Source organism: Malus domestica, chromosome 10 (assembly GCF_042453785.1).
Source record: "Malus domestica chromosome 10, GDT2T_hap1".
Lineage (NCBI taxonomy): Eukaryota > Viridiplantae > Streptophyta > Magnoliopsida > Rosales > Rosaceae > Malus > Malus domestica.
The window spans coordinates 25363690-25388675 of record NC_091670.1 but is presented as its reverse complement, the minus strand read 5'-3'; the positions used below and the strand labels follow the sequence as shown (position 1 = coordinate 25388675).

The 24986-nt window shown below is 36.6% G+C and overlaps 1 protein-coding gene across 1 annotated transcript; it reads left to right on the top strand.

Annotated features, from left to right (window-relative positions):
* The first annotated feature begins 21484 nt into the window (after positions 1-21484).
* Positions 21485-23987, top strand: LOC103445313 (UDP-rhamnose/UDP-galactose transporter 1-like). Its single transcript, XM_008384306.4, has 5 exons — positions 21485-21987; positions 22577-22761; positions 22848-23048; positions 23158-23319; positions 23421-23987. Exons 1-5 carry the CDS (start codon positions 21861-21863, stop codon positions 23763-23765), a joined length of 1020 nt encoding a protein of 339 aa, XP_008382528.3. The 5' UTR covers positions 21485-21860; the 3' UTR covers positions 23766-23987.
* The last annotated feature ends 999 nt before the right edge of the window (positions 23988-24986 follow it).

The following is a 24986-nucleotide window of genomic DNA, read 5'->3' as shown; positions in this document are numbered from 1 at the left end:
AGCCACACATAAGCTGCCTTGGCAGCTTTTCCTGAGGCCCACTAAGCCCTTTAAGGCCTTGCCTTACACACGGCAGCCAGCCCACTGAGTTGGGCTGCAATTTTTCGAACCCAATGCCCTATTTTTGAAATTCCCGCATCATAACCAGTCCTATAATTTTTGGGACACTATTGGTTAATGCTTATCAAGCTATAAGGAAAACTAATGAAAATGGCTTGAAAATTTTGAGTTTTAACGATAAGGACAAAATAAAGGGTAAAGTGAATAGTACCAGGATTGACTTTTTAGTGTAAAAATGTGGTTTTTCGTTAAAGTGAACAGTACCAGAAGCTTTTCGTTAAAGTTCCCATAATTTTATTATTGCATGGCCCTAAGCCAAAAATTCAAGTTAATATTAACCCGAATGTTATTATTTTGCTCTTACAATTAAACCTAGATGGTTATGATCTATTTAATTAATTAAAGTGACCAGCAATTCATTAATCTGACAAGACATCCAAAATATTGGCCTGGAGTCCACTTTTTGGCAATTAACGATGCAATAAATTATTTATTTTCTTTGAACCGTTGACTATCTTTCGTAGTCTCGATGCACGCACACTTGAGTTCCTGAAGCAACCCAAATTCACTACACTTAATTGTATATTGTATTATGTGTTCTTATAGGTACATATTTTTATGAACCGAAAGTTCATAACTAAAATCGAACGTGTAGTTTTGAATTTAGTGCCTTTGAAACCCAAAGTTTTCATAGAACAATACACCCATGAAAACCCGACGTTTTTCATGTAAACCATGTCTTAGAACCCAAATGTTCTAACTTTCATGCTTAAGGATATCTTATTTTCATAGCACCAATCACAATCTTGTTCCCTCAAATCAGTAGATTATCAAACCGTAACAAGTTTGATTTCATTGATTTGAACGTTTCTTGACAAAAACCACTTTATATGGGTACAAAACGTGAATCTCCACTTAACTATTAAGAAGCTGAGTAACCATTGAAGCCAACAATGGCATGAAAGAGTTGAATAAGCCTCTGCTATGATCTTCATACGAAGACTTATGCCCGAAGCATTACAAACGGAAATACCTTCCAAATGAGGATTCCATGGCTCTTTGGCTCGCTCATACCAAATTCTTGGATCTGATTATTACTATAAATGTGAGAAAAATGTATAAACTCAGCCTCGACTAAAGTCTACCGAATGGCTCAACCTAGTTCGGTCAAGGCCTACCGCATTATGATTCCCAGTTTCGGCTTAGGCCCACCAAACTGTATTGCTCTGCTTCGGCAAAGGTCTGCTGAAGAGACCCCTATTCAGCTGGAGCATACCAAACCTAAGTTTGGGTCAATCTCTCTCACAATCTAATTTCAAGTTTGTTTTTACCATATATGGTATAATCAGGGCCTGCTAAGGTGTGGCATCCTGCCTGAAGCGTAATCCTTGGCACCTAAGACCTAAAATTTCAAGAATTAGGGATATTGTTCCTGAACCTTAACCTTGCAGAATCTACTTCTGTTTTGATAGAAGAGATCATTGGTTATGCACCCATTTATGCCCCTACCAATGTTGTTGAGGAGTACCATTCTCGTAGTCAATATGTGAGACTAATTTTGCTCCACCGAACATCATTGGAAGAGCAGAATTTTGACATGGATGACCTTGTTAATGGAATCCCCTTAGTAAACTATTTACTTTGTGAACATTTTTCTATGTTTTGCTATTCAACTTTGGTGTTTGTTTTAGTTATAGAAAATCTTATCAATATTGTTCTTGAATATGAGTTAATTGAATCATGTTTCTTGTATACATGTGAGCAAATTCAATTAAACGCGTGATTAGGTACAAATGTGGGAAACTTAGTTTCTGGATGAATGCGATACTACACACACTAACTTTATACCTAAATCACATCTCTAGCAACGACTTCAGGTCTATCCAACCTGATTAAGAGCATTGGCACGCTCCTCGTATTATGAATGGTATTAACTTACCATTTAAGAGACCTTATATTCTCCCAGTTCCGAAAGAACATTGTTGAGTTTTAAGGATATTCGAGATGACAATAATTATGAATGAAATCACTGATGAAAAATAAAGTGGAATATCTTTGCACCACCTTCAAAATACAAAGCCCGAAGCCATATTTTGGGGCCAAAGGGCTGTTTCCCAACAGGGAACACACCATATATGGTTGGCCCGGAGCCTAGCGATTTAGCAGTTTACTTGCCTTGGCACGACCGTTTGGGACACTTAGGTCGAACAATGATGCTACGACGCATCTCTTTACTCGAAGTAAAGATCTTGTGCCTATAAGCACACTTTGTCAAGCCTGCTTGTTGGGGAAATTGAATTTCTAAATCATCCCCAACAAAGATACAAAACGACCCTCTTTTCGTGTGGATTCAAGGGAATATATGTGGACTAATCCAACCAAAATGTGGACCGTATAAATACATATGGTTTTGGTTGATGAATCGACAAACTAGTCACATGTTTGTCCACACACATTGCTGCTAAACCTCCTAACCAATTTTAAGGGTTTACCACCCCACTTATCCCATAAAGTCTGGAAGACTGGATAATGCCGGAGAGTTTATATCGAAGATTTTCGATAAGTATTGCATGGCTTTCGGGTTTATAATTGAACATCGAATTCTCATGTTCACCCCAAAGTAGCCTTGTAATGTCATCATAAAGCGCAAATTAAATGATCGTCTAGACCTTGGTGAACACACTAAGCTTTCAGTTTCTGCCTAGGGCAATACAATCTTGTACATAACTATGTTGGTTTGCCTTGAGGCCCATTGCCACCCAACCTATTTGATGTAACAGCTGGTTACTAGGTATGCACCTAACGTTTCGTACTAACGTATTTGGGTGTGCATTCCATGTGCCAAGTTGCGTCGCCGTAATGTATCAATATGGGTCTTCATAAAAGGTTATGAATCTTTGTCGATTACAATTCTCCTTCACACTAGCTCTCTTAGAGCCCTTGGAAGCAATCTTTTAACCGCTCATTTGTGGATTGTCACTTTAATGAGACAGTCTTCCCACCATTAGCGGGAGATAAGAACGTTAACGTTCCTATAAAACGACGTGAATTTCCGTGAACATTGCCCACTATGTCTTATCTCGATCTCTATACAGCACAAGTGTGATAAGCAAGTGCGAAATATTCTAACTTTCAAAATATTGCTCCAGACGCATTCTTCTAATTTAGCTAAAGTGACGAGATTATATATCAGTTGCAAACAAGCTTGCAAGGATAATAGTACTTAATGGACATCGAGTCAACGTCCTCGAATGATGTGCCACCCTGTTGGACGGTTTGGCCGCCCCTGTTGGACGGTCTGGTACACCGGCGGATAGCTAATCAATCTATCTTGGCCTGAAGCATGATAGATCACTCAGTTCATAGGATTCACTTTCCTAGAAAAGAAAGGTCACGACACAAACATGAATCCATATTTGATCGTTGTCTCAAATCATTTTCATCTCATGAGATTAATCTAGATTATTCCCGAGACTTGAAGTTCTTGGTCCAGTATACTAGTTTGGATGAGATAATGGAATTGAAATGAGATTATCATCGATGATGTTTTCACTTATATGGTAGCTACCGACATAAATGAAAGCAATGATATTGAACCTGTTCTATTGATTAGTGACAACGTAGAACTGATTGGACAATCGAAATTACAATCCAGGTTAAATTTCTTACCAAAATGTGTTTGGACTTGTAGTTTCGTGACTGTCTAAGGTAACCCTGTTATGTTACATGTGGGAAATGAAGTGTAATGAGATGAATGAAATAGTACGATGTAATGCACGCCTTATGGCGCAAGGTTCCTCTCAAACACCCTGTGATTGATTGCAGCATTATGAATGTGGTTAGTGTTTCTCCATGGGGATATTGATTCGGAGATTTACATGTAAGTTCCCAAATAATTACATAGATTGGTTCAAATAGTTCCAAACCACGGGACACCCTCTCAACTCGTTTGACGCATTCACTTACAAATTGAAGCAATCCGACGGATATGGTATACTCGTCTAAGTGATTATTTGATCAATTAGGGATATGAACTATTCCCTTGCGTGTTAAACTATAAAGTCATATTCCAAATTACTAGAGTTACAATTTATGTCATTGATATGAATCTCATTACGACTATGGAAGAGCTTGAGAAAATTGTCTTGCACTTGAAGATGGAATTTGAGATGATGGATCTTGGGAAAACTTGTTTATGCCTTGACCTGAAGTTCAAGCATTGTTTTGACGGTACTTGGTCTACCAGTCTAACTACACCCCAAAATTGTTACCTTTGAGTATACCTTGAAGAGGTTATAAAATACGAAGTTTCATATCTGAGTTAAACTTTGCACTTCGTTGTACTTAGCTTATTGCATGAGATAGAACATCTCCTTCGCTGTTGATCTATTGGTAAAAGTGCAGTACCATGCCTATACGTAACTACTGAATTGGTATTAAAGACGTTTTTCCATAACCTTGAAGGTACTACGGATTTGGGCTAATCCCAACGCATCCCGAGCAGATCCGACCCCCTTGATCCTTGGAATAATGCTTGCCTTGTTTGTTATGCTGACGTTGGTTACTTATTAAACATGTACATCCCTGAATGATTATGTTTTTACCATTAGGGATATCGCAATATCTTAGAGGTCCACGATATGACCTTAGTTGTGAAATCTTTGAATCGTTCCAAGACTCACCTTACTTCACTATGCCACACGTGAGACATGGTTGAAAGCTCTTGTTGAGCATATTCGAAGTACTTACTGTTTTCATCAATCGTTGAGTCCCAACGATGATCCATGAAGACTATGCCGCATGTATCCACCTAACCAAGACATGATACATCAATAAAGTCAACGCCAAGACATATTGCATCTACATCAGCATAACATCAGGAGATTGAAGTCATGCAAGCCGATCCCAGACAACCTTGTCGACCTCTACACGACGTCACTGCTGAAGTCAATCTTCCAGAAGCTTGTCCGAGGAATTGGTACGCCTAACTATTCATATGCAATGCTTGTAGTTCTCATTTGGAAGTTTTGTCAAACTCAGAGGGAGTATCAAGAAGTATACTCACTTGATCTTAATGTACTCTTTTTCCTACGATTAGGATCATTTACTCTTTTTCTTATGATTAGGAGCATTTACTCTTTTTCCTACGATTATGAGCATTTTTCTTACTGGGTTGTTGCTACCTAACTAGGTTTTGACGAGGCACCCATCTTGGGCTGGTCATACTCTTGTGAGCTCTTCTACTTACATCCAGAAGCATATAGTTTTGACTAAATGCAACTTCTCACTTTTCTCCTTAGTTTATGGGTTTTTTTCTCCCACCTTGGGTTTTACCATAGCGAGGTTTTGTGAGTTTTACCTTTTATGCATTCTTCCATTGATTTGAGACTCGCATTCGCTCATTGTGCCGATGACTTCATCAACTATACTTCATCGTTGAATACCTGATTCGCCATTTATTTGAGTATTTACACACTCAATGGGGAGAGTTGCAGACCTATTAGATTAGGAATATGATTGTGTACGTAAATCCTATCATATATGGGATATCCTTATGGGATTCTACCATATCTCTTATACTATATATTATCCTATTAAAGTTGTAATCCTATTAGGGTAATGAGATTACCTTCCCTAGGTATAATTGAGTGATATAACACACACCTCACAATTACACATCTCTCTCTTTCTCTCTATGCCCTTTATATGGTTCGGTAAATTAGGCCTACAATAGTTTTCAGTTTTTGGTTTTTTTGAAATTAGTTAATAAGTTTTCAATTCTAAGAAACCACCATGGGGTGGTTCAATGGTTGGGAACGAATTTTAGGATCGTATTTCACGGCACGTCTTGATTTCGATTTTTGGTGCTGGTGAACCACACTATAATAGTCAAGAGAAGACTGAAATATCTCTGCGAGTCTTCTCAGATGGGTTGCCATGGCGAAGCTGTCAGCTGATGCCCTTTTTAAAAAAAATTTAAATTTTTAAGGAGATCACAATTTTTGTGCCACATTTGTATACTATCTGATGTGGTAAGTAATGTTTACATGTCGTCAATTATATGGTTGTAGTATAAATATATGGTCTCTTTAACATTATTCGTTAAAAAATGACCTATTTGCCGAATTTCACCCTAAACTTATAACCCACTGCCAATTTACGTTCTAAACTTTAATTTCATCTAATTACCCTCTTCAACTTTTATTTATTTCTAAATTCACCCTTGCAGTTAAATCTTATCACATTCTGTCGTTGGTTTTGAGAATTTAAAATCACAAAAATAAAATAAGATTAGGAAAAGAAAAAATTCAAATTAAAAGAGAAATAAAGGAAACCACATCTCTCTCTTTCTCTCTCCCTCTCCTACGCGATTGTATCCCCTACCATCCCCGTTCACACCCCCCACCTACCCCAACCCTTCCCACACCCTTCGCCGACCTCAATCCCAGATCAAATTCACCCCTCACCTAAACAACGATTTTGCCCTCTAAACTGGATGAAATATAGAAACATTTAATAGCAAGGGGAATTTTAGACGTAAATAAATTTTGTAGGGTAATTTGCTTAAGTTAAAAGTTCAGGGATAAATAGCCGTGGGTTACAAATTTAGGAAGAATTTCAACAAATAGATCTTCAAAAACTGAAAATTAAAAATAAAACAGTTATCAAATGGTACTTAAGTAAGTCGGTTTTGGCTTGCTCCAGTATTGTTATCGTTTTTTTTTTTTCACTTAAAAATAGGTTATAAGATGTTAATTCATGTATTGATGCATGACTAGGTTTTCTTAAATTGGAGTATTTGTCCCTATGTTTCTGAAGCTTTGCTATCTAAATTAAAATCTTTAAGAATTGGTTCACCAATTTATCACCTGTGAATCGCAGGTGCTTTTGGGTAGCACCATTATAATCTCTGTCCAAAATAAAAGATTTCAAGGGACTAATAAGTTTTCGAAGCGATTATCCAAAATGATCATTATTGCACATTGTAAAAAGTTTAAGATCACTACCAAACTAAGTTCAAAACTCCAATTAGATGAAGAAAAAAAAATATAGGACCAATGCTCAAATTTTCTCATCAAGTTAATACCAAATGCCGCGTTTTATTTAGAGGTGACAAATTAATTTATTGAGTTGTTAATAAGTACCCATTAAGAATTATTTAATTTGATTTCAGCTTACACCATCATCATCACCACCAATCTCACATCGGTGAAATCAAATTAAACAGATTTTAACAAGTATCCATTAATAATCCAATAAATTAGTTTGTAACCTTCTACCCCTCTATTCTTAATCTTCCATCACCCTCAACCTCTGACGCTTGAACAAGCCACGAATTGAAAAAACCCGGACTGGGCCGACTATACGATATTTTCTTGGGGTTTTCTTTTTTGGCATGTAACCACACGAAATTTTATTCATTTTATTTATATATTGTTGTAGGCATAATTTACTGAACAATTATGGAGGCCTTAGAGAGAGAGAGAGAGGGTGCGGCAATAGAGAGAAGAATAGAGAGATGTGTAATTGTGAGTGTGTGTTATCTCAACCCATTGTGCCTTTATTTATAGTAGTAGGAAGGGTAAAACCTTTCCCTTTAGGATTACAACATTTAATAGGTAATCTAATCCTAATAGGAATATAAGATACATTCCCATATTTCCTAGGATTTACACAATCACATTCCTATTCTAAATAGGACTGCAACACTCCCCATTGAGTTGTAAATACTCAAGTAAATGGCGCATCAAGTCTTCATTGATGAAGTAAGTACAGTTGATGAAGTCGTCGGCACAATGGGTAAATGCGAGTCTCAAATCAACGGAAGCATGCATAAAAAGTAAAACTCACAAAACCTCGCTATGGTAAAACCCAAGATGGGAGAAAAACCCATAGTCTAAGGAGAAAAGTGAGAAGTTGCATTAAGTCAAAACTATACGTCTTTTGGACGCAAGTAGAAGAGCTCTCAAGGGTATGATCAGCCTAGGATGGGTGCCTCGTTAAAACCTAGTTAGGTAGCAAAAACCCAGTGGGAAAAATGCTCATAATCGTAGGGAAAAAGAGTACATTAAGATCAAGTGAGTATACTTCTGGATACTCCCCTTGAGTTTGACATAACTTCCAAATGAAAACTACAAGCATTGCATATGAGTAGTTAGACATACCAATTCCTCGGACAAGCTTCTGGAAGGTTGACTTCGGTAGTGACATCGTGTAGAGGTCGGCAAGGTTGTCTGGGATCGGTTTGCATGACTTCAATCTCCTGATGCTTTGCTGATGTAGATGTAGATGCAATATGTCTTGGTGTTGACTTCGTTGATGTATCATGGCTTGGTCGGGTTAATACATGTGGCATAATCTTCATGGATCGTCGTTGGGACTCAACGATGGATGAAAATATAGCAAGTACTTCGAATATGCTCAACAAGAACTCCTAACCATGTCTCACTTGTGGCATAGTGAAGTAAGGTGAGTCTTGGAACGATTCGAAGATTTCGCAACTAGGGTCATATCGTGGACCTTCAAGATATTGCGATATCCCTAACGATAAAGACATAACCATTCAGAGATTTTACCTTGTGTGAGTTTGATAAGTAACCAGCGTCAGCATAACAAATAAGGCAAACATCATTTCGAGGATCAGGGGGGTTAGATCCGCTCAAGATGCGTTGGGATTTGCCCACGTAATACCTTCAGGGTACGTCTTTAATACCAATTCAGTGGTTGCGTGTAGGCGCGGTGCTGCATCTTTACCAAGATCAACAGCGAATGAGATGTCCTGTCTAAATACAATGAGCTAAGTACAACGAAGCACAAAGTTGAACTTTTAGATATGGAATTTCGGATTCCATAGACTCTTCAAGAGTCTCATTTGCATATAACGTATGGACGATCATAGGTATACTCAAAGGTGACACATTCCGAGTGTAGTTCAACTGGTAGACCAAAATACCGTCAGAACAATGCTTCAACTTCAGGTCAAGGCATAAACGAGTTTTCCCAAGATCCTTCATCTGAAATTCCATCTTCAGGTGTGAGGCAGTTTTCTCAAGCTCTTCCAGAGTCTTATTGAGATTTGTGTTAACGACATAAATTGTAACTCTAGCAATTTGGAATAAGACTTCATAGTTTAACACGCAAGGGCATAATTCATATCCTTGACTGATCAAATAATCACTTAGACGGGTATACCACATCCGTCAGATTTTTCAATCCATAAGTGAACGCCTTAAAACAAGTTAAAAGGGTGTTCTGTGGTTTGGAACTATTTGAACCAATCCATGTAATTCTTTGGGAACTTACACGTAAATCTCCGTATTTATATCTCCATGGAGAAATACTAACCACATTTCATAATGCTGCTATCAATCACATGACGTTTTGAGAGAAACCTTGCGCCGTAAGGCGTGCATCATATCGCACTATTTCATTCATCTCATAACGTTTCCTTTCCCACTTGTAACTCAATAGGGTTACCTTCGGTAGTGTAGGAACGACAGGTCTAATACACACTTTGGTAAGGAATTTGACCTGGATTGTAACTTTAGTTGTCCAATCAGTTCAACATTGTCACTTAATCAACGGAACACGGTTCGATATCGTCGCTTTTCATTTATGTCGGTAGCTACCATATAAGTGAAAACATCATCGATGATAATCTCATTTCAATTCCATTTTCTCATCCAAACTAGTATACTGGTCCAAGAACTTCAAGTCTCGGGAGTAATCCGGATTAATCTCATGAGATGGAAATGATTTGAGACAGCGATCGAGTTTAGATTCATTGTTGTGCCGTGTCTTCCTCTTCTAGGGAAGTGAATCCTACGAACCGAATGATATGTCGTGCTCCAGGCCAAGACATATTGATTGGCTATCCACCGGTGTACCGGACCGTCCAACAGGGGTGTCCAAACCATCCAACATGGGCGGCACACCCTCTAGGGATGTTGACTCGACGTCCGTTAAGTACGTCTATCCTTGCAGGCATGTTTGCAGTTGGTATATGATCTCATCATTTTAGCTAGATCAGAAGAATGCGTCTGAAGCAACATTCTGAAATCTAGAATTCGTCGCACTTGCTTATCACACTTGTGCGGTATGGGGATCGAGATGAGACATAGTGGGCAACGTCCATGCAAATTCGCGCCGTTCTACAGGAATATTGACTTTCTTCTCTCCCCCTAACGGTAGGAAGACTGTCTCATTAAAGTGACAACTCGTAAATAAGCGGTAAAGAGATCGTGTGCAAGGGCTCGAAGAGAGCTAGTGTGAAGGAGAATCATGATCGACAAAAGATACACATCCTTCTTTGAGGACCCATGGTGGTACGTTGCGGCAGCGCAACTTGGCACATGGAATGCGCACCCAAATGCGTAAATACGAAAGTCGTCAGGTTCGTACCCAGTAACCAACTGTAACGTCATATAAGTTAGGTGGCAATGGGCCTCAAGATGGACCAACATAGCTACGTGCAAGATTGCATAGCCCTAGGTAAAGACCGAAAACTTGGTACGTTTGACAAAATTTGGGCGATCATTTAAATTGCTCTTTATAATCGCTAGGCTAGGCTATTTGGGGTGAACATGGGAATGCGATGTTCAATTAAAAACCCAAAATGACATGCAAAACTTTATCGAAAATCGTCGATATAAACTCTCTGGCATTATCCAGTCTTCCAGACCTTAAGGGATAAATAGGGTGGTGAACCCTTAATCGGCTAAGAGGTTTAGCAGTAATGTGTGTGGACAAACATGTGACCAGTTTGTCGATTCATCAACCAAAACCATAAATATTTATATGGTCCGCATTTTGGTTGGATTAGTCCACATATATTCCCTTGAATCCACTGCGAAAATGGAGTCGTGTCGTATCTTTGCAAGAAATGATATAGAAAATCAATTTCCCTAATGAGCAGGATTGGCAAAGTGTGCTTGTAGGCATAAAATCCTTACTTCAGATAAGGAGATGCGTTGTAGCATCATTGTTCGACCTAAGTGTCCCAAAAGGTCGTGCCAAAGCAAGTAAACTGCTCAATCACCAGGCTATAGGCCGGCCACATGTGGTGTATTCCCAGTTGAGAGAACCCATTGGCCCCAAATCAAAGCTTCAGGCTCCTTTTTGGAGGTGGTGCAAATATATTTCACTCTATTTTCTTTAGCGGTTTCATTTATGATCATTGTCATCTCGAATATCCTAAAAACTCAACGTCAGGAAGAATTTAAGGTCCCTTAAATGATAATTCAGTATCATTCATACAACGAGGAGCGTGCCAATGCTCTTAATCAGGTTGGATAGACCTGAAGTCGCTGTTAGAGATGTGATTTAGATGTAAAGTTAGTGTGCGTAGTACGCATTCATCTAGACAACTAACTTTCCCACATTCCTACCTAATCACGTTTTTAATTGAATCGGTCACATGTATTAAGAAACATGATTCAATTAACTCATATTCAAGGAGAATATCAATAAGATTATCCATAAGTAAAACATACACCAAACTTGAATCCAAGAACATGGAAAAATGTTCACGAAGTAAATTTACTAAGGGGACTCGGCCAATAAGGCCATCCATGTCAAAATTTTGCTCTGCCAACGATGTTTGGTGGAGCAAAATCAATCTCACATATTGACTACTAGAATGGTACTCCTCAACAACATTGGTAGGGGCACGAACAGGTGCATAACCAATGATCTATTCCATCAAGACGGGAGTAGATTCTTGCAAGGTTGAGGTTCGAGAATATTATCCCTTATTCTTGAAGTTTTAGGTCTTATGTACCAAGGATCATGCTTCGGGCATGATGCCACACCTTGGCAGGCCCTGATTATACTATATGTTTGTGAACACAAACTCGAAATTGTATTGTGAAAGAATATGCCATTCAGTGTATCCCTGCCGAAGCAGTGCATCACCATTTGGTTAGGTTTTGACCGAACTGGGTCGAGCCATTCGGTAGACTCCAGCCGAACTGGGTCCATACCTTTCTCTCACGTTTGTGGTAGTAATCAGATCCGAGAATTTGGTAAATTTCCACTTTCTACACTGCTGCTTCAGGAGCGAGTTAGAAACATGGAATGACAAGAAAAGTATTCTCCAGTCAAGATTCGATCGGATTTATAAAATTTAGAATTGTACTCATTCATGGACGTAATCATGGTTTGCTTCGGGCAATTTCTTTCATGATTAGACGGTCTATAGAAGCGAGCCAAAGAGCCATGGAATCCTTGTTCGGGAAGTATTTCCATTTGTAATGCTTTGAGCATAAGTCTTCGAATGAAGATTATGGCGGAGGCTTATTCAGCTCTTCCTTGCCATTGTTGGCATCAATGGTTTCTCAGCTTCTTGATAGTCAAGTGGAGATTCACGTCTTGTACCCCACCTAAAGTGGTTCCTATTAGAAAACGTCCAAATCAGGAAAATCAAACTTGTGACGGTTCGACAATCCACTGAATTTGAGGGAACAAGATTGTGATTGGTGCTATGGGAATGAATCATCCATAAGCATCAAAGTTAGAACATTCGAGTTCTAAGACATAGTTTTCATGAAAAACGTCGAGTTTTCATGGGTGTATTGTTTTATGAAATCTTCGGTTTCAAAGGCACTAAATTTGAAACTACATGTTCAATTTAGTTTATGAACGTTTAGTTCATAAAGGAAAGGTTCCTGCAAGAAACTCAGAATGCAATATACTAACTTAGTGTAGTGGATTTGAGTTGTCTTCGGGAACTCAAGTGTGAGAGCTTTGTTACTACGAAAGTATGTGACGGTTCAAAGAAGAGAAATAAATTATTGAATCGTTAATGTCCAAAAGTGATCTTCAGGTCAATAATTTTGGATTCATTATCAGATTAATGGACTGTAGGTCACTTTTAATTAATTCAATAGATCGGGACCATTCGGGGTCGATCGTAGAAGCAAAATAATATTAAAATAACATTATTGGATTGAAAATAGAGCCCAAAAAATAATTGGGCTTAATGTCGAGGGTTAAGAGGCATGGGTTGGGTGCCTTAAGCATAAGGCGAGGCCCAAATGTTCATTTGGTGGTGGCTACAGGCCACAGGTGAGGAATGGGAGGCCCTAGCCGCAGCTGAGTCATGTTTTGGGCCACAAGGGAGTGCACGGACAGGTCTAGCGCAAGCTGGCCTGTGGGTTGTCACGGGGATCCCAGCGAAGGCTGGTTGCGTGAAAGCAGCCCCATAGTGACTGCAGGTCACGGGCTTGGGTATGGGTGGCGCAGTGACAAGCCCAGCATATGCTGGCTATATGTATGCGGGCCAGAGCAACAAAACCCAGCAACCAAAAAGGTTGCAACGTGTGTATGGGAGGACAGCCCAGACAATTGGGCAGGTTGGATGGCTGCGGGCCAAGGCCAGTGTGCATAGGCTCAGGGCTGCAGGCCCTACCGAGGTAAAATCCAGGCCTAGGCCTGGTGATTATTTGCAAAATGATGGTGCGGTGGTGTGTCGCACCATGTCCTGATTCCCCCATTTTTTTTCTTCAAATCCTTTAGGGTTTAGGAAAACCCGAAACATGCTTCTAATTTAATTGAATACTTTGACTCACAAATTCCACATAGCAATTATTGCGTAATGTATGAAACAAATATATATATTGACCAATATATGAACATATACAATATATATATATCGGAAGGTAAATATAAATGTAGGGGGTTCATGCATCATGGGGAATGTTTTCATGCTTCATGGGTCGTTTCAAATATCTTCCTTTATTTTAAGCGTACCTGAGTAGCAGAAAACAACAAAAGCCTTTGAATTTGTAGAAGATCCTTCTTGAAAGCCGGAATTCTCCAATGCGTTGTATCACGTTCAACACAGAAAAATTAAATTGAATCAATAGCATGTAGATCAATTTAGTAAAATAATAAATTAATCATGAAAAGAATGATTAAAACTTAATACTCCCCAAATTGAAGATCAAACTCTCTTGTTAGCGTAGCGTCAAGAGCGTGCTGATAACGTGTTGTATGCATAATTTACTGAACAATTATGGAGGCCTTAGAGAGAGAGAGGGGGGTGCGGCAATAGAGAGAAGAATAGAGAGATGTGTAATTGTGGGTGTGTGTTATATCACCCTATTGTGCATTTATTTATAGTAGTAGGAAGGGTAAAACCTTTCCCTTTAGGATTACAACATTTAATAGGTAATCTAATCCTAATAGGAATATAAGATACATTCTCATATTTTCTAGGATTTACACAATCACATTCCTATTCTAAATAGGATTGCAACATATATATATTTTTTGTATTTATTGGTGTTATTATTATGCTATTAAATTGATACCATTTATTATAAGGAAAACTAATAAAAAATGATTGAAAACTTTGAGTTTTAATGATAAGGACAAAACAAAGTATAAAGTGAATAGTACTATGATTGACTTTTTAGTGTAAAAATGTGATTTTTTGTTAAAATGAACCGTTCCGGAAACTTTTCATTAAAGTTCCCTTTATTATATTAATCTGAATTTGGCATGTGGATTGTTGTTCTTGGTAGGCTGGTCCAATTTTCTTTTGTCCAGTTTAGGCTTCAGTCTAAGAAACTTACTAATGATGGAGAAAAATACAGAGGAACAAGATAAGCTAGTTTTTTTTTCCCTTAATTGTTTGGCTGGAATATTAAATGATAACACATTTATGGGCAACTTAAATTATTTTTCTTAAAGAAAACTAATGAAAAGAGTTTGAAAAGTTTTAGTTTTAATAAAAAAAACCATGTTATAAGTTTTATTTAATGATTAGTACAAAACCCATATTAAAGTAGTTAAACTAAAAATGGCTCAACTATAATAAATTATGATTTGTTGATTTTACCCCTACCTTTTTTAGGTTGAGTTCCAGTTTTTGGTCGTTAATGGAGTTCATCGTTGTTTTGCAAATCTTCTTCTTTTTCTTTGAAACAAAAATATAGATCCTCATGCTATTTAATTTATATTTTGTATTATTTTCGTTGAATGTGATCGTCGTTATTATTCATAGTGTATTCAAGGTACCGTTTTTCAAATTTTCTACGTCAATGGAATTTATCGTTTGTTTCTCCAGAAAATAAATTTGAGATATGCATGCTATTCAATAATAATGACAAATCACTGTTTCTGAACTGTAAAAATAAACTGTTTCTGGATTTTAAGTAACACTGTTTTTGAAAACTAAGTAACTGTTTCTGGATCCAAATGAAATAGACACATTGTTTCTTAAATCTAAGCTAGAAAAGAAATAGTGAAATTCACTGTATTTGGATTCAAGACAAAATAAGCACCATGTTTCGTAAATATAATCAACTGATGCATGAAAGAAATGAAACAGTCAAAGGTTAAAACATAGATTGTTTCTTGAATCTAAGTCACTGTTTCTGGAATTTAAGTTACTGTTTATAGATTTTGGTTCTTTTCTTTCCAGATACAGTGTTTGTTTGTGCACAGACAAAACAAACATTGTATATGATTTTTTTTCCAAAAATAGTGTTATGTTTTAGGTTCTTCAGAAACAGTTTTATGTTTTGTTTTTTTTTTCCAGGCATTTTTTTGTCGGTTTCTACCATTAAACTTCTTTGAACATGTTTAGGCGGCTTTGTTCCAATGAATGCTTCATTTTTCAACTTTCATTTGTACTTTGATTTGGTTGTTTTTGAAATGGGGGAATTCGATTTGATAGAAAGACATGGACTTATTATGGCGGTTTCGTGCTGGGTTGAGGTTGGTGAAGAGTCAGGACAATATCGAATCATTTAGGGGTATTTATGGAAGTGTAGATTTGTAGGGGGTTGGTTTTGTTAGTTTGACCCGTGGACAATAGTTTTGGATGATTTTTTTATTAAACTTTGAACCCTTTTGGTTAAATAATATTTTGGGATGGTTTTTTATTAAATATTTGTTGACCCAAACCCTTTTCATTAAAGCTACATTTTTCTTAATCAGAATTAGATTAACAGACAATTCATTCTACATGTAAATGTTAAATCTATATTATTACAATCATTTGTGACTTGGAACAAAAATAACATGTTTTACTTACTTTGAACGAGAGAAATCGTACATTAGAAAAGTTAAAAAGAAGAAAGAGAATGAACAAAAATATGATCAACGACTCAACCTTAATCAATCTAACTCTTTTTCTGATTTTGGGTAACAACATGTAACGTTGGACCGTATACTTTTTGATTTCGTAGATGTTAAAATCCTAAGGGAAGTGAAGAATTTGAAATAATTCAGTACCCATGTATTAGTAATAAATATGTCATGGCCTGTTACTTATCTCTCCGCATGTTCTTACAATTGCGGAGCTGAAAATGGTAATTTTATTATATTCTATTATCTTCTAAAAGTGCGGAAAATAAGTGTATTTGGTGTAACGGTCAGTCATACGACATATGACGTTGTCAATTCACTCATGTTATAAAATGTGTATTTATTTATAATATCACATGCAGAGGTTATATGAATGTTTTTTTTTTTAAATATTTTAATCTCAACTCTTGATATCAGATATAATGATGAACCAAGTAAAACTACATTGCATGATATTTCTCTTCATTCGTAAGTGAGATGTCTCATAAGTCATGTTCGACTAGATGACGAGATTGTGTTATATTTGTGTTGACTTAGATACCTTGTTAGTGGTTGACTCATTGTATGACCTAACCCATCCCATTCCCCTTAGGTTAGACTTTCACCTCCCATAAAGTCATGTTTACTTACATGATTTGGAGATCATAAGAAACCATATTCATTTTTTCAGGTTGGACCTATCTACATTTTCATTTCCTTAGTCATTTACACACACATGAATGAGAATGATACTCATTCCGTATAAGTAAACTTTTTTTTTTCTTGGGTTTTATTTTTTTTAGCATGCTGTACTGACACGAAATTTTATTCATTTTTTTTAAAAAAAAATTTTTATTTATTGGTGGTATTATTATGCTGTTAAATAGAGACCATTTATTATATTAATCTGAATTTGGCATGCGGGTTGGTGTTCTTGGTAGGCTGCTGAAATTTTCTTTTAGTCCATTTTTGGCTTCAGTCTAAGAAGCTTGTTAATGATGGAGGAAAGACAGAGGAACAAGATAACCTAGTTTGTTTTTTTCTTAATTGTTTGGCTGGAACATTAAATGATAACACATTTACAAACTAAAATTATTTCTCTTAATCAGAATTAGATTAACATATAATTCATTCTACATGTAAATGTTAAATCTATATTATTACAATCGTTTGTGACTTATAACAAAAATAACATGTTTTGCTTACTTTGAATGAGAGAAAATCGTAAATCAAAAAAGTTAAAAAAGAAGAAAAAGAATGAACGAAAATATGATCAACAACTCAACCTTAATCAACCTTACTCTTTTTCTGATTTTGGATAACATGTAATGTCGGACCGTATACTTTTTGGTTTCATACATGTTAAAATCCTAAGGGGAAGTGAGGAATTTGAAATAATTCAGTACCCATGTATTAGTAACAAACATGTCTTGGCCTGTTACTTATAGAGGAAATTGTAGTAATGGTCCCTTAACTTTAATCCAATTAGAGCAATAGTCCATTAACTAAAAATTCATGACTAGTGGTCCCTTAACTCATCAAAACGTGCATATATGGCCTTTTTCGTCAACTCCATTAAAACTTTCGTCAAAATGAGTCATGTGTCATGCACATGAGATTGAATCAAGGGGCAAACATGAAAAACCAAATTAAAAAATTGTAGCAGTAGTGTAACATCCCACATCGCCTAGGGGAGTGGATCCTCTAAGCCTTATATGTATATTCTCATCTCTACCTAGCACGGGACCTTTTAGGAGCTCATCGACTTCGGGTTCTGTAGGAACTCTAAAGGCGCTCGCGTGAGTTTCTAGAAACAAAACCGTGAGGGCGTGGTCGGGGCCAAAGCGAACAATATCGTGCTACGGGGGAGTTGAGCCCAGGATGTGGTGGGGGCCCGGGCCGGGATGTGACAATTTGGTATCGGACCCCTGAGGGGGTGGATTGTAACATCCCACATCGCCCAGGGGAGTGGATCATCTAAGCTTTATATGTATATTCTCATCTCTACCTAGCACGAGGCATTTTGGGAGCTCACCGGCTTCGGGTTCTGTATGAACTCTGAAGTTAAGCAAGAAATGGGCCAGAGCATTCCAAGGATGAGTGACCCACTGGGAAATTCTAGTCATGTGAGTTCTCATAAACAAAATCGTGAGGGCGTGGTCGGGACCCAAAGCGGACAATATTGTGCTATGGGGGAGTCGAGCCCAGGATGTGGTGGGAGCCCGGGCCGGGATGTGACAAGTAGTCCATCAACTTTAACCCAAGTGGAGAAATGGTCTCTTAACTTATAACCCAATTGGGGCAAGGGTCATTCCAACATAGTCATTTTGATGGAACTCTAACAGAGTTAACGAAAATGACCATACATGCACGTTTTGATGAGTTAATGGATCAATAGTCATGGATTTTCAATTGATGGACCATTGCTACAATTTTATCTTACGTATATCCCGCATGTTCTTACGATCGCGAAGTTGAAAATGGTTTTTATTTTATATTCTATTATAGTTTTAAAAGTGTTGAAAATAAGTGTTATTTTGTAACAGTTAGTCATATTGGCACATGACGTTGTTAATTCACTCATGTTATAAAATGAGTATTTATTTGAATATCATGGATAGATTAAATGAATATGTTTTTTTAATTTTTTAATCTCTTGATATCAAATATAGCGATAAACTAACTAAAACTATGTTAAGTGGTACTCATCTTCGCTTGTAAGTGAAATGTCTCATGTTAGACTCACATGGATGACGAGGGTGTGTTATATTTATGTTAGTTGGATAACTTATTAGTGACTGATCCATTGTATGACCTAACGAAATCCCCATTCCCTTTAGGGTAGAGTTTCTCCTCCCTTAGGCATGTTTACTTACATAGTATGGTGATCATAAGGAATATGTATGACAATGAACGAGTATGAGATAAACAACCCCCTATGTTAATGTGATAAATTCATTTTTTCAGGTTGGACCCATCTGCCTTTTCATTTCCTTTGTTATTTACAGACACATGAATAAATAAGATTAATACTCATTCCTTATAAGTAAACGTATTCTTAAAAAAAGAATATCATTTTGTTATATACAAAAGAAATAGAACATTGATCAAAAGAAAAAAGAAACAGAACAGTAGCATATAACATTTTACTAAAGTGGCATAAAATAATTATATCCAACAACTAACAATTAACTATTTAGCACATTAAACGCTACCGAGTAATGTTACATTTATACAATATTTATATCATCATTTGTATGATCTTTAAAATAAAATTAAGATTCATCAACGCATGTGAATCTTATCTCTATTAAAAAAATGATACAAATAAAATAATATAAATTTATGATAAGAATAACATTTTTATACCAATACCACTCTACTAAAACAGAAGACCAAAATAACGCCAAGTCAAACATAGTTGGGTTCTAGAAACACTAAAACTTAAGACTTTTCTGGCGCTGAGAATAATGCAAATCTGCCGAATATTCCACTTCGCATTCTTCAGGCCCCAGCACCGGCAGTGTACCAAAATAAAAAGTCTTATTAAAAAAACCAGCCAAATATTTATTTTTAGAAAAAAAGGCTTGGGTCCTCCAATTTGAAGAGGCTCTTTTCAATTCAGGTAGTGATTTATTCATATAATTTCGTGTTTATAATTAAAATTGTTCATGTTGTAAATTACTTTAAATATTATACTTATTAAAAAATAATTAAAACGAAGGTTATTTCATTAATCAGTTGTAAGAAATAGATAGACGGTTCATAATTCATTTATTGAATTTGTCCATCTGTTTATACATAATTTGTTGAACAAACGATCTCATATTTTATTATTCTTTGCAAAGATAAAATTTACATAATGATTTATAATATGAACAATTTCAATCATAAGTTCTATGAATCTGCTACATAGTAAATTGAGAAGAGTTCCTTCCGCATTTATTGAGGAGCAAAGTTAATTTCTTATATTTATTGGGTCACAAAAAAAAATAAAAAACTGCCGGGTCAAAGTAAAAGAAAAATCAAAACCGAAGACTTTCGGGGATATGCAGGTTTCATGGGTTGCTTCCAAATTTCTCACTCCTCACATGTGGGGTTTTCTTTTTAATTTTTAATTTTTGACACCATATGTTGGTACATTTTGCATTTGAATCCAATTCACTAAACGCGTGATCAGCTTGCAAAACTTGTACACGTAAAGGTCAAATCTGGAGTGTCTCCGCTGTTTATACTATAATCGCTTTTAACACTTCACGTTTGCTTAGATTTTATATTCAAACCAAAACAAAACAAAAAAAAAAACAAAAACATAAGATATATAAAATAGGAATATATGCATAAGTAGATCCGTTACAAACTTTTAATCGAAGGTAGAACTTAATAGTCAATAAACGACAATAAAAGAGCACGAAACCGTAATTTGAATACGGTTTATTAATGTTTGTTATCTTCTGCTTTACTTTTTATCAAAGTTATTACGGTTTTATTTATGCATATTGGAAAATATATGTTATTAATTTCAATCTCTTCGGCTGCTTTGCCCAACATTCATTGAAAAATTGTAAGATAACATTAACCCATTAACTTTTGAAACTGAATTTTTATGTCCGTATTAGCTCTTCATTTTCAATGTTTTCCATCAACTTTATTACTAAAAAAAATTGTAAAATACCGATTTTAACCTTATATTTCTTAGTTACTTTCCCAATTTATTAAACAGTGCAAGAAAAAAAAAATTGCACTTACCTTGTGAAAACACATAACGTTGCGGTCCTAATTTAGTTAGAATTGTAATTGTGTAAATAATATAAGGATTCTAAATATAGTCATATTTTAATTGTATTACCTAAATGGTAAGGATTCTCCCTTCATTAATACTATAAATAAATAATACACACCGCTTTAGAATTCACCAATTTCTCCTCTCTCTCTCTCTTGCTGCACCTTTCCCCCTTTCTATCATTCTTCAAATAAATAGGCCTACAACACATAATTCGTTTTCCTTTCAATTCCATTAGATGAACCAAACGGAGAATTTATGCTTTCCCTCTAAACATTGAACCAAACGAGAAATGAGCTGCCTTTAGGAGTCAGGGAGCTTACTTGCTAGCTCACCTATAGGCTATAGCTTCTTTCGGGTAGAAGGGCTAATTGAGTCTATTGCTTATGCATTCAAAATTTAAAAGTTGGTACTATTTGAAGGAGTGAATCAAGAAATTTCCCTAATAACTAGGAAAAAAGTTACCAAAGGTGGAACCGTGTTAGGAAAACGAAATTAGGGCAAATCCCATCAAACCCCACTTACTTAAAATTGATTTATGAGTCCCCAATAAATATTATGATATTTGTTAAAATGGTAATGAAGGTGAGGCCATATGAGGGTAACATGCTCGTTTGCTGAGAGAGACAGCAAAACCAAAAATTAAAAATTAAAAAAAAATTAAAAAAATTAAAAAATTAAATTAGCCAGCCAATATATCCCAAAGCCTTCCCCTTTGTTTTTTACATTGTTTTTATATTTCTATGTTTATATTACCCACATAGCTCTTCAGCTTTGTCTCTTGAGAGAGGTGGTGACCGACTTCTGCAGCCTGCAACTCTGTCTGCTTTTGTTGTCCGCCTCTCTTCCGATCATCAAAATTCAAAATCCAAGATCCGAAGTTGGGGAGGAGAGGATTTGGAATTTTTGGGGTTTTTTTGGATTCGAGCTCGGAATTGCAGAAATGGAGAAGGAAAAGAAGTCTCCTGTGTCCGATGTGGGAGCTTGGGGAATGAATATTGTGAGCTCTGTGGGCATTATCATGGCCAACAAGCAGCTCATGTCCCCTAACGGCTTTGCTTTCGGCTTCGGTCAGTTCATCTCCTTCTTTAACTCTGTTAATTTACCAATTTTATCTAATTTTTCTTCTGGGTTCTGTCCTAATCTTCAATTTAAATACAGATCTGGAGTGGGAATTGCTTTTTGATCAATGGGTTTTTAGTGTTTTTCTTGTTGAATAATGGGTTGCTTTTGTTTTCCTGAATTGTGTTGAGAATTTCGAATTTAGCAGATGCCATGAATCTGAGGAAGAACTGCATTTTCACCAATTTTTGGATTGTTAATTGATTTTTTTTTCTCGCCTCAATTTTGATTCACAAGGGACCAATAAGTCAGATTACAATATAATATTCCATGTTCGATTGACTATCATTCGCCACTCATGGCAGTTTCAGCTATGGCCGGCCTTTTTTTGACTTGTCATCACTCCCTGTAGATCTAGCTACATTTCAATAGAAATTACGATTTCACATAATTCAGCTTTGATTGTGGCCTAGATTCATAAGGAGATCTCACTAAAGGTGTTTGCAAGAGTATGCTTATGTTATGTGACACAGAAATAGTTGAATTCATTGGTGGATTGGTTTCCGGCAATTGATCATTGTCTGTTTTTCTCTGCAGCTACAACTTTGACCGGATTCCATTTCTCTGTTACCGCTTTGGTCGGTCTGGTGTCAAATGCCACTGGTTACTCTGCATCTAAGCATGTTCCTCTGTGGGAACTTGTTTGGTTCTCACTTGTTGCCAATGCCTCAATCACCGGGATGAACTTGAGCCTCATGCTTAACTCTGTCGGATTTTATCAGGTAAATATCATTTTATTAGCCTAACAATTTTCCCTTTTGCATAATTGTTATCTGATTCAATCTTCTTCATTGTTATAATGGTGTAGATATCGAAGTTGAGCATGATTCCAGTGGTTTGTGTGATGGAGTGGATTCTTCATGCAAAGCATTTTTCACGGGAAGTCAAGATTGCGGTGGCAGTAGTGGTTGTAGGCGTGGGTATATGTACTGTGACCGACGTGAAAGTCAATGCTAAAGGCTTTCTGTGTGCTTGTGTGGCTATCCTATGTACATCCCTACAACAAATTGTGAGTATTACCCAAATTTTCTCCTTTAAAACTATACCATGAATCTGAGTTTAGGCATAAGAACCTCAAAGCAATTGTTGGTCTGACGTTCTTGTTGTTTGAGCAACAGTCAATAGGTTCCTTGCAAAAGAAATACTCGATAGGCTCTTTTGAATTGCTCAGCAAGACAGCTCCCATTCAAGCTCTGTCCCTTCTTGTCCTTGGTCCATTCGTCGATTACTTTCTTACTGGAAAACTTCTCTCTGATTACAAGTTGTCTACTGGTGCATTTGTAAGTGCTTCTTCTACTATTTGATCTTAATCTGCTTCTGTGTTTACGACGAACAATTTCTAATGAAGCTGCTGTGCTATGTGTCATCCCAATGTATGCAGTTTTTCATCCTACTCTCATGCTCCCTAGCAGTGTTTTGCAACATCAGCCAGTACCTCTGCATCGGCCGCTTCTCAGCTGTCTCTTTCCAGGTTTTGGGCCACATGAAAACAGTATGTGTCCTGACATTGGGGTGGCTACTCTTTGATTCCCAGCTCACATTCAAAAACTTGCTCGGCATGGCTCTTGCTGTTCTTGGCATGATCGTATACAGCTGGGCTGTGGAGGCTGAGAAGCAACCCAAGGTCCTCCCCAGTCATCTGTCAGAAGAGGATCTGAAACCTCTAAAGGAGGGAGTAGCCGAGAGTCCATTGAAAGATGTGGCGATTGGCGAGTCCAAAGTATAGGCTTCCCGTTTTCACTGCGCAAAGACATTTTCTCGGATACATGATCATCACATGTTTCGACATTCATCTGTTCGTCCAGCACAGCCTTTTACACTAATTCTATTTATTCACAAAATATGTTCAATCTTTCTTTTTACTCGTATTTATTTTCGTCAGAAAACGATTAAAGTATTTTTGTATATGGATTTCAGTATTCAGAAAGAAGTAGAATGTATTCGTGGATGGATGGAAGTATTTTCTGCAGTTATGAACATTTAAAAGTTAATTCCAGAAAATATAATTTTCCTCCCTTTTCCCACACTTTCTCATCCACCAAACAAGTTATAAATGCATCCGACCACATTATTGACATAATGTCACATATATCCGATTACATTACTGACCACATCTCGTACAAAATGGGGCCCATACGAAACTCGTATATTCGTCCACCAGACAAGTTGATTCTGTGAAGATCTGGGAGTTTAGGTTCAATCTGGACCACACACTATATAAATATTTCAGCCAATATTGAGAAGAAAACTGACACAAGCAATTTTGTAGTTTCCCATCTTCATCTTTTAGACGAGTTCGTTACTCGTCAGTGTCCGGTTAGTTATGAACTTTTACTCACTCAGCTGTCTGAATTATTTATTGGTCTGAAAGTACAAATAAAGTAATAAACAAACAAAAGAATAGTAGGCCTTGTATCTTAATTTGAATGTCGCTTCTTGTATAGTCGTTTGATAAACGACTCGAATATAAATTCTTAATGTAACGAAGGTTAATAATGTTAAAGGTTATACATGTGTCCAACAACATTACCGATACACGATCACATTGGTAACCACATATCTTACAAAATAAGAATCCATACTAAATCCATATGCATAAACAGATTTTGTCTTTTTTATGAGTAGTCGTGAGATCAAATTATTGGTGAAAACAAGATAACGCAAAGGTTTGAAAATATATATCTTCCATGTTGGCTAAAAAAAACAAGTTTGCAACTTGCAATTTGTTATTTGATTAACCATGCCTTAGGAAAGGGTAATTAAATAATAAATTCGATTATAATTTTTAATCCAATTGGAATTTGCAATGCAGGAACACGGAAAGAGAGAGATTGCCTTCTTTTGAGGATAGAAAAAGGGACAATGGTGAAGTGATTACCAAGTTCAGGTTTTAGATTTGTCAACTTGTACAAAGTGGGAAAACGAAAACGTGCACATAGAGAAAGGT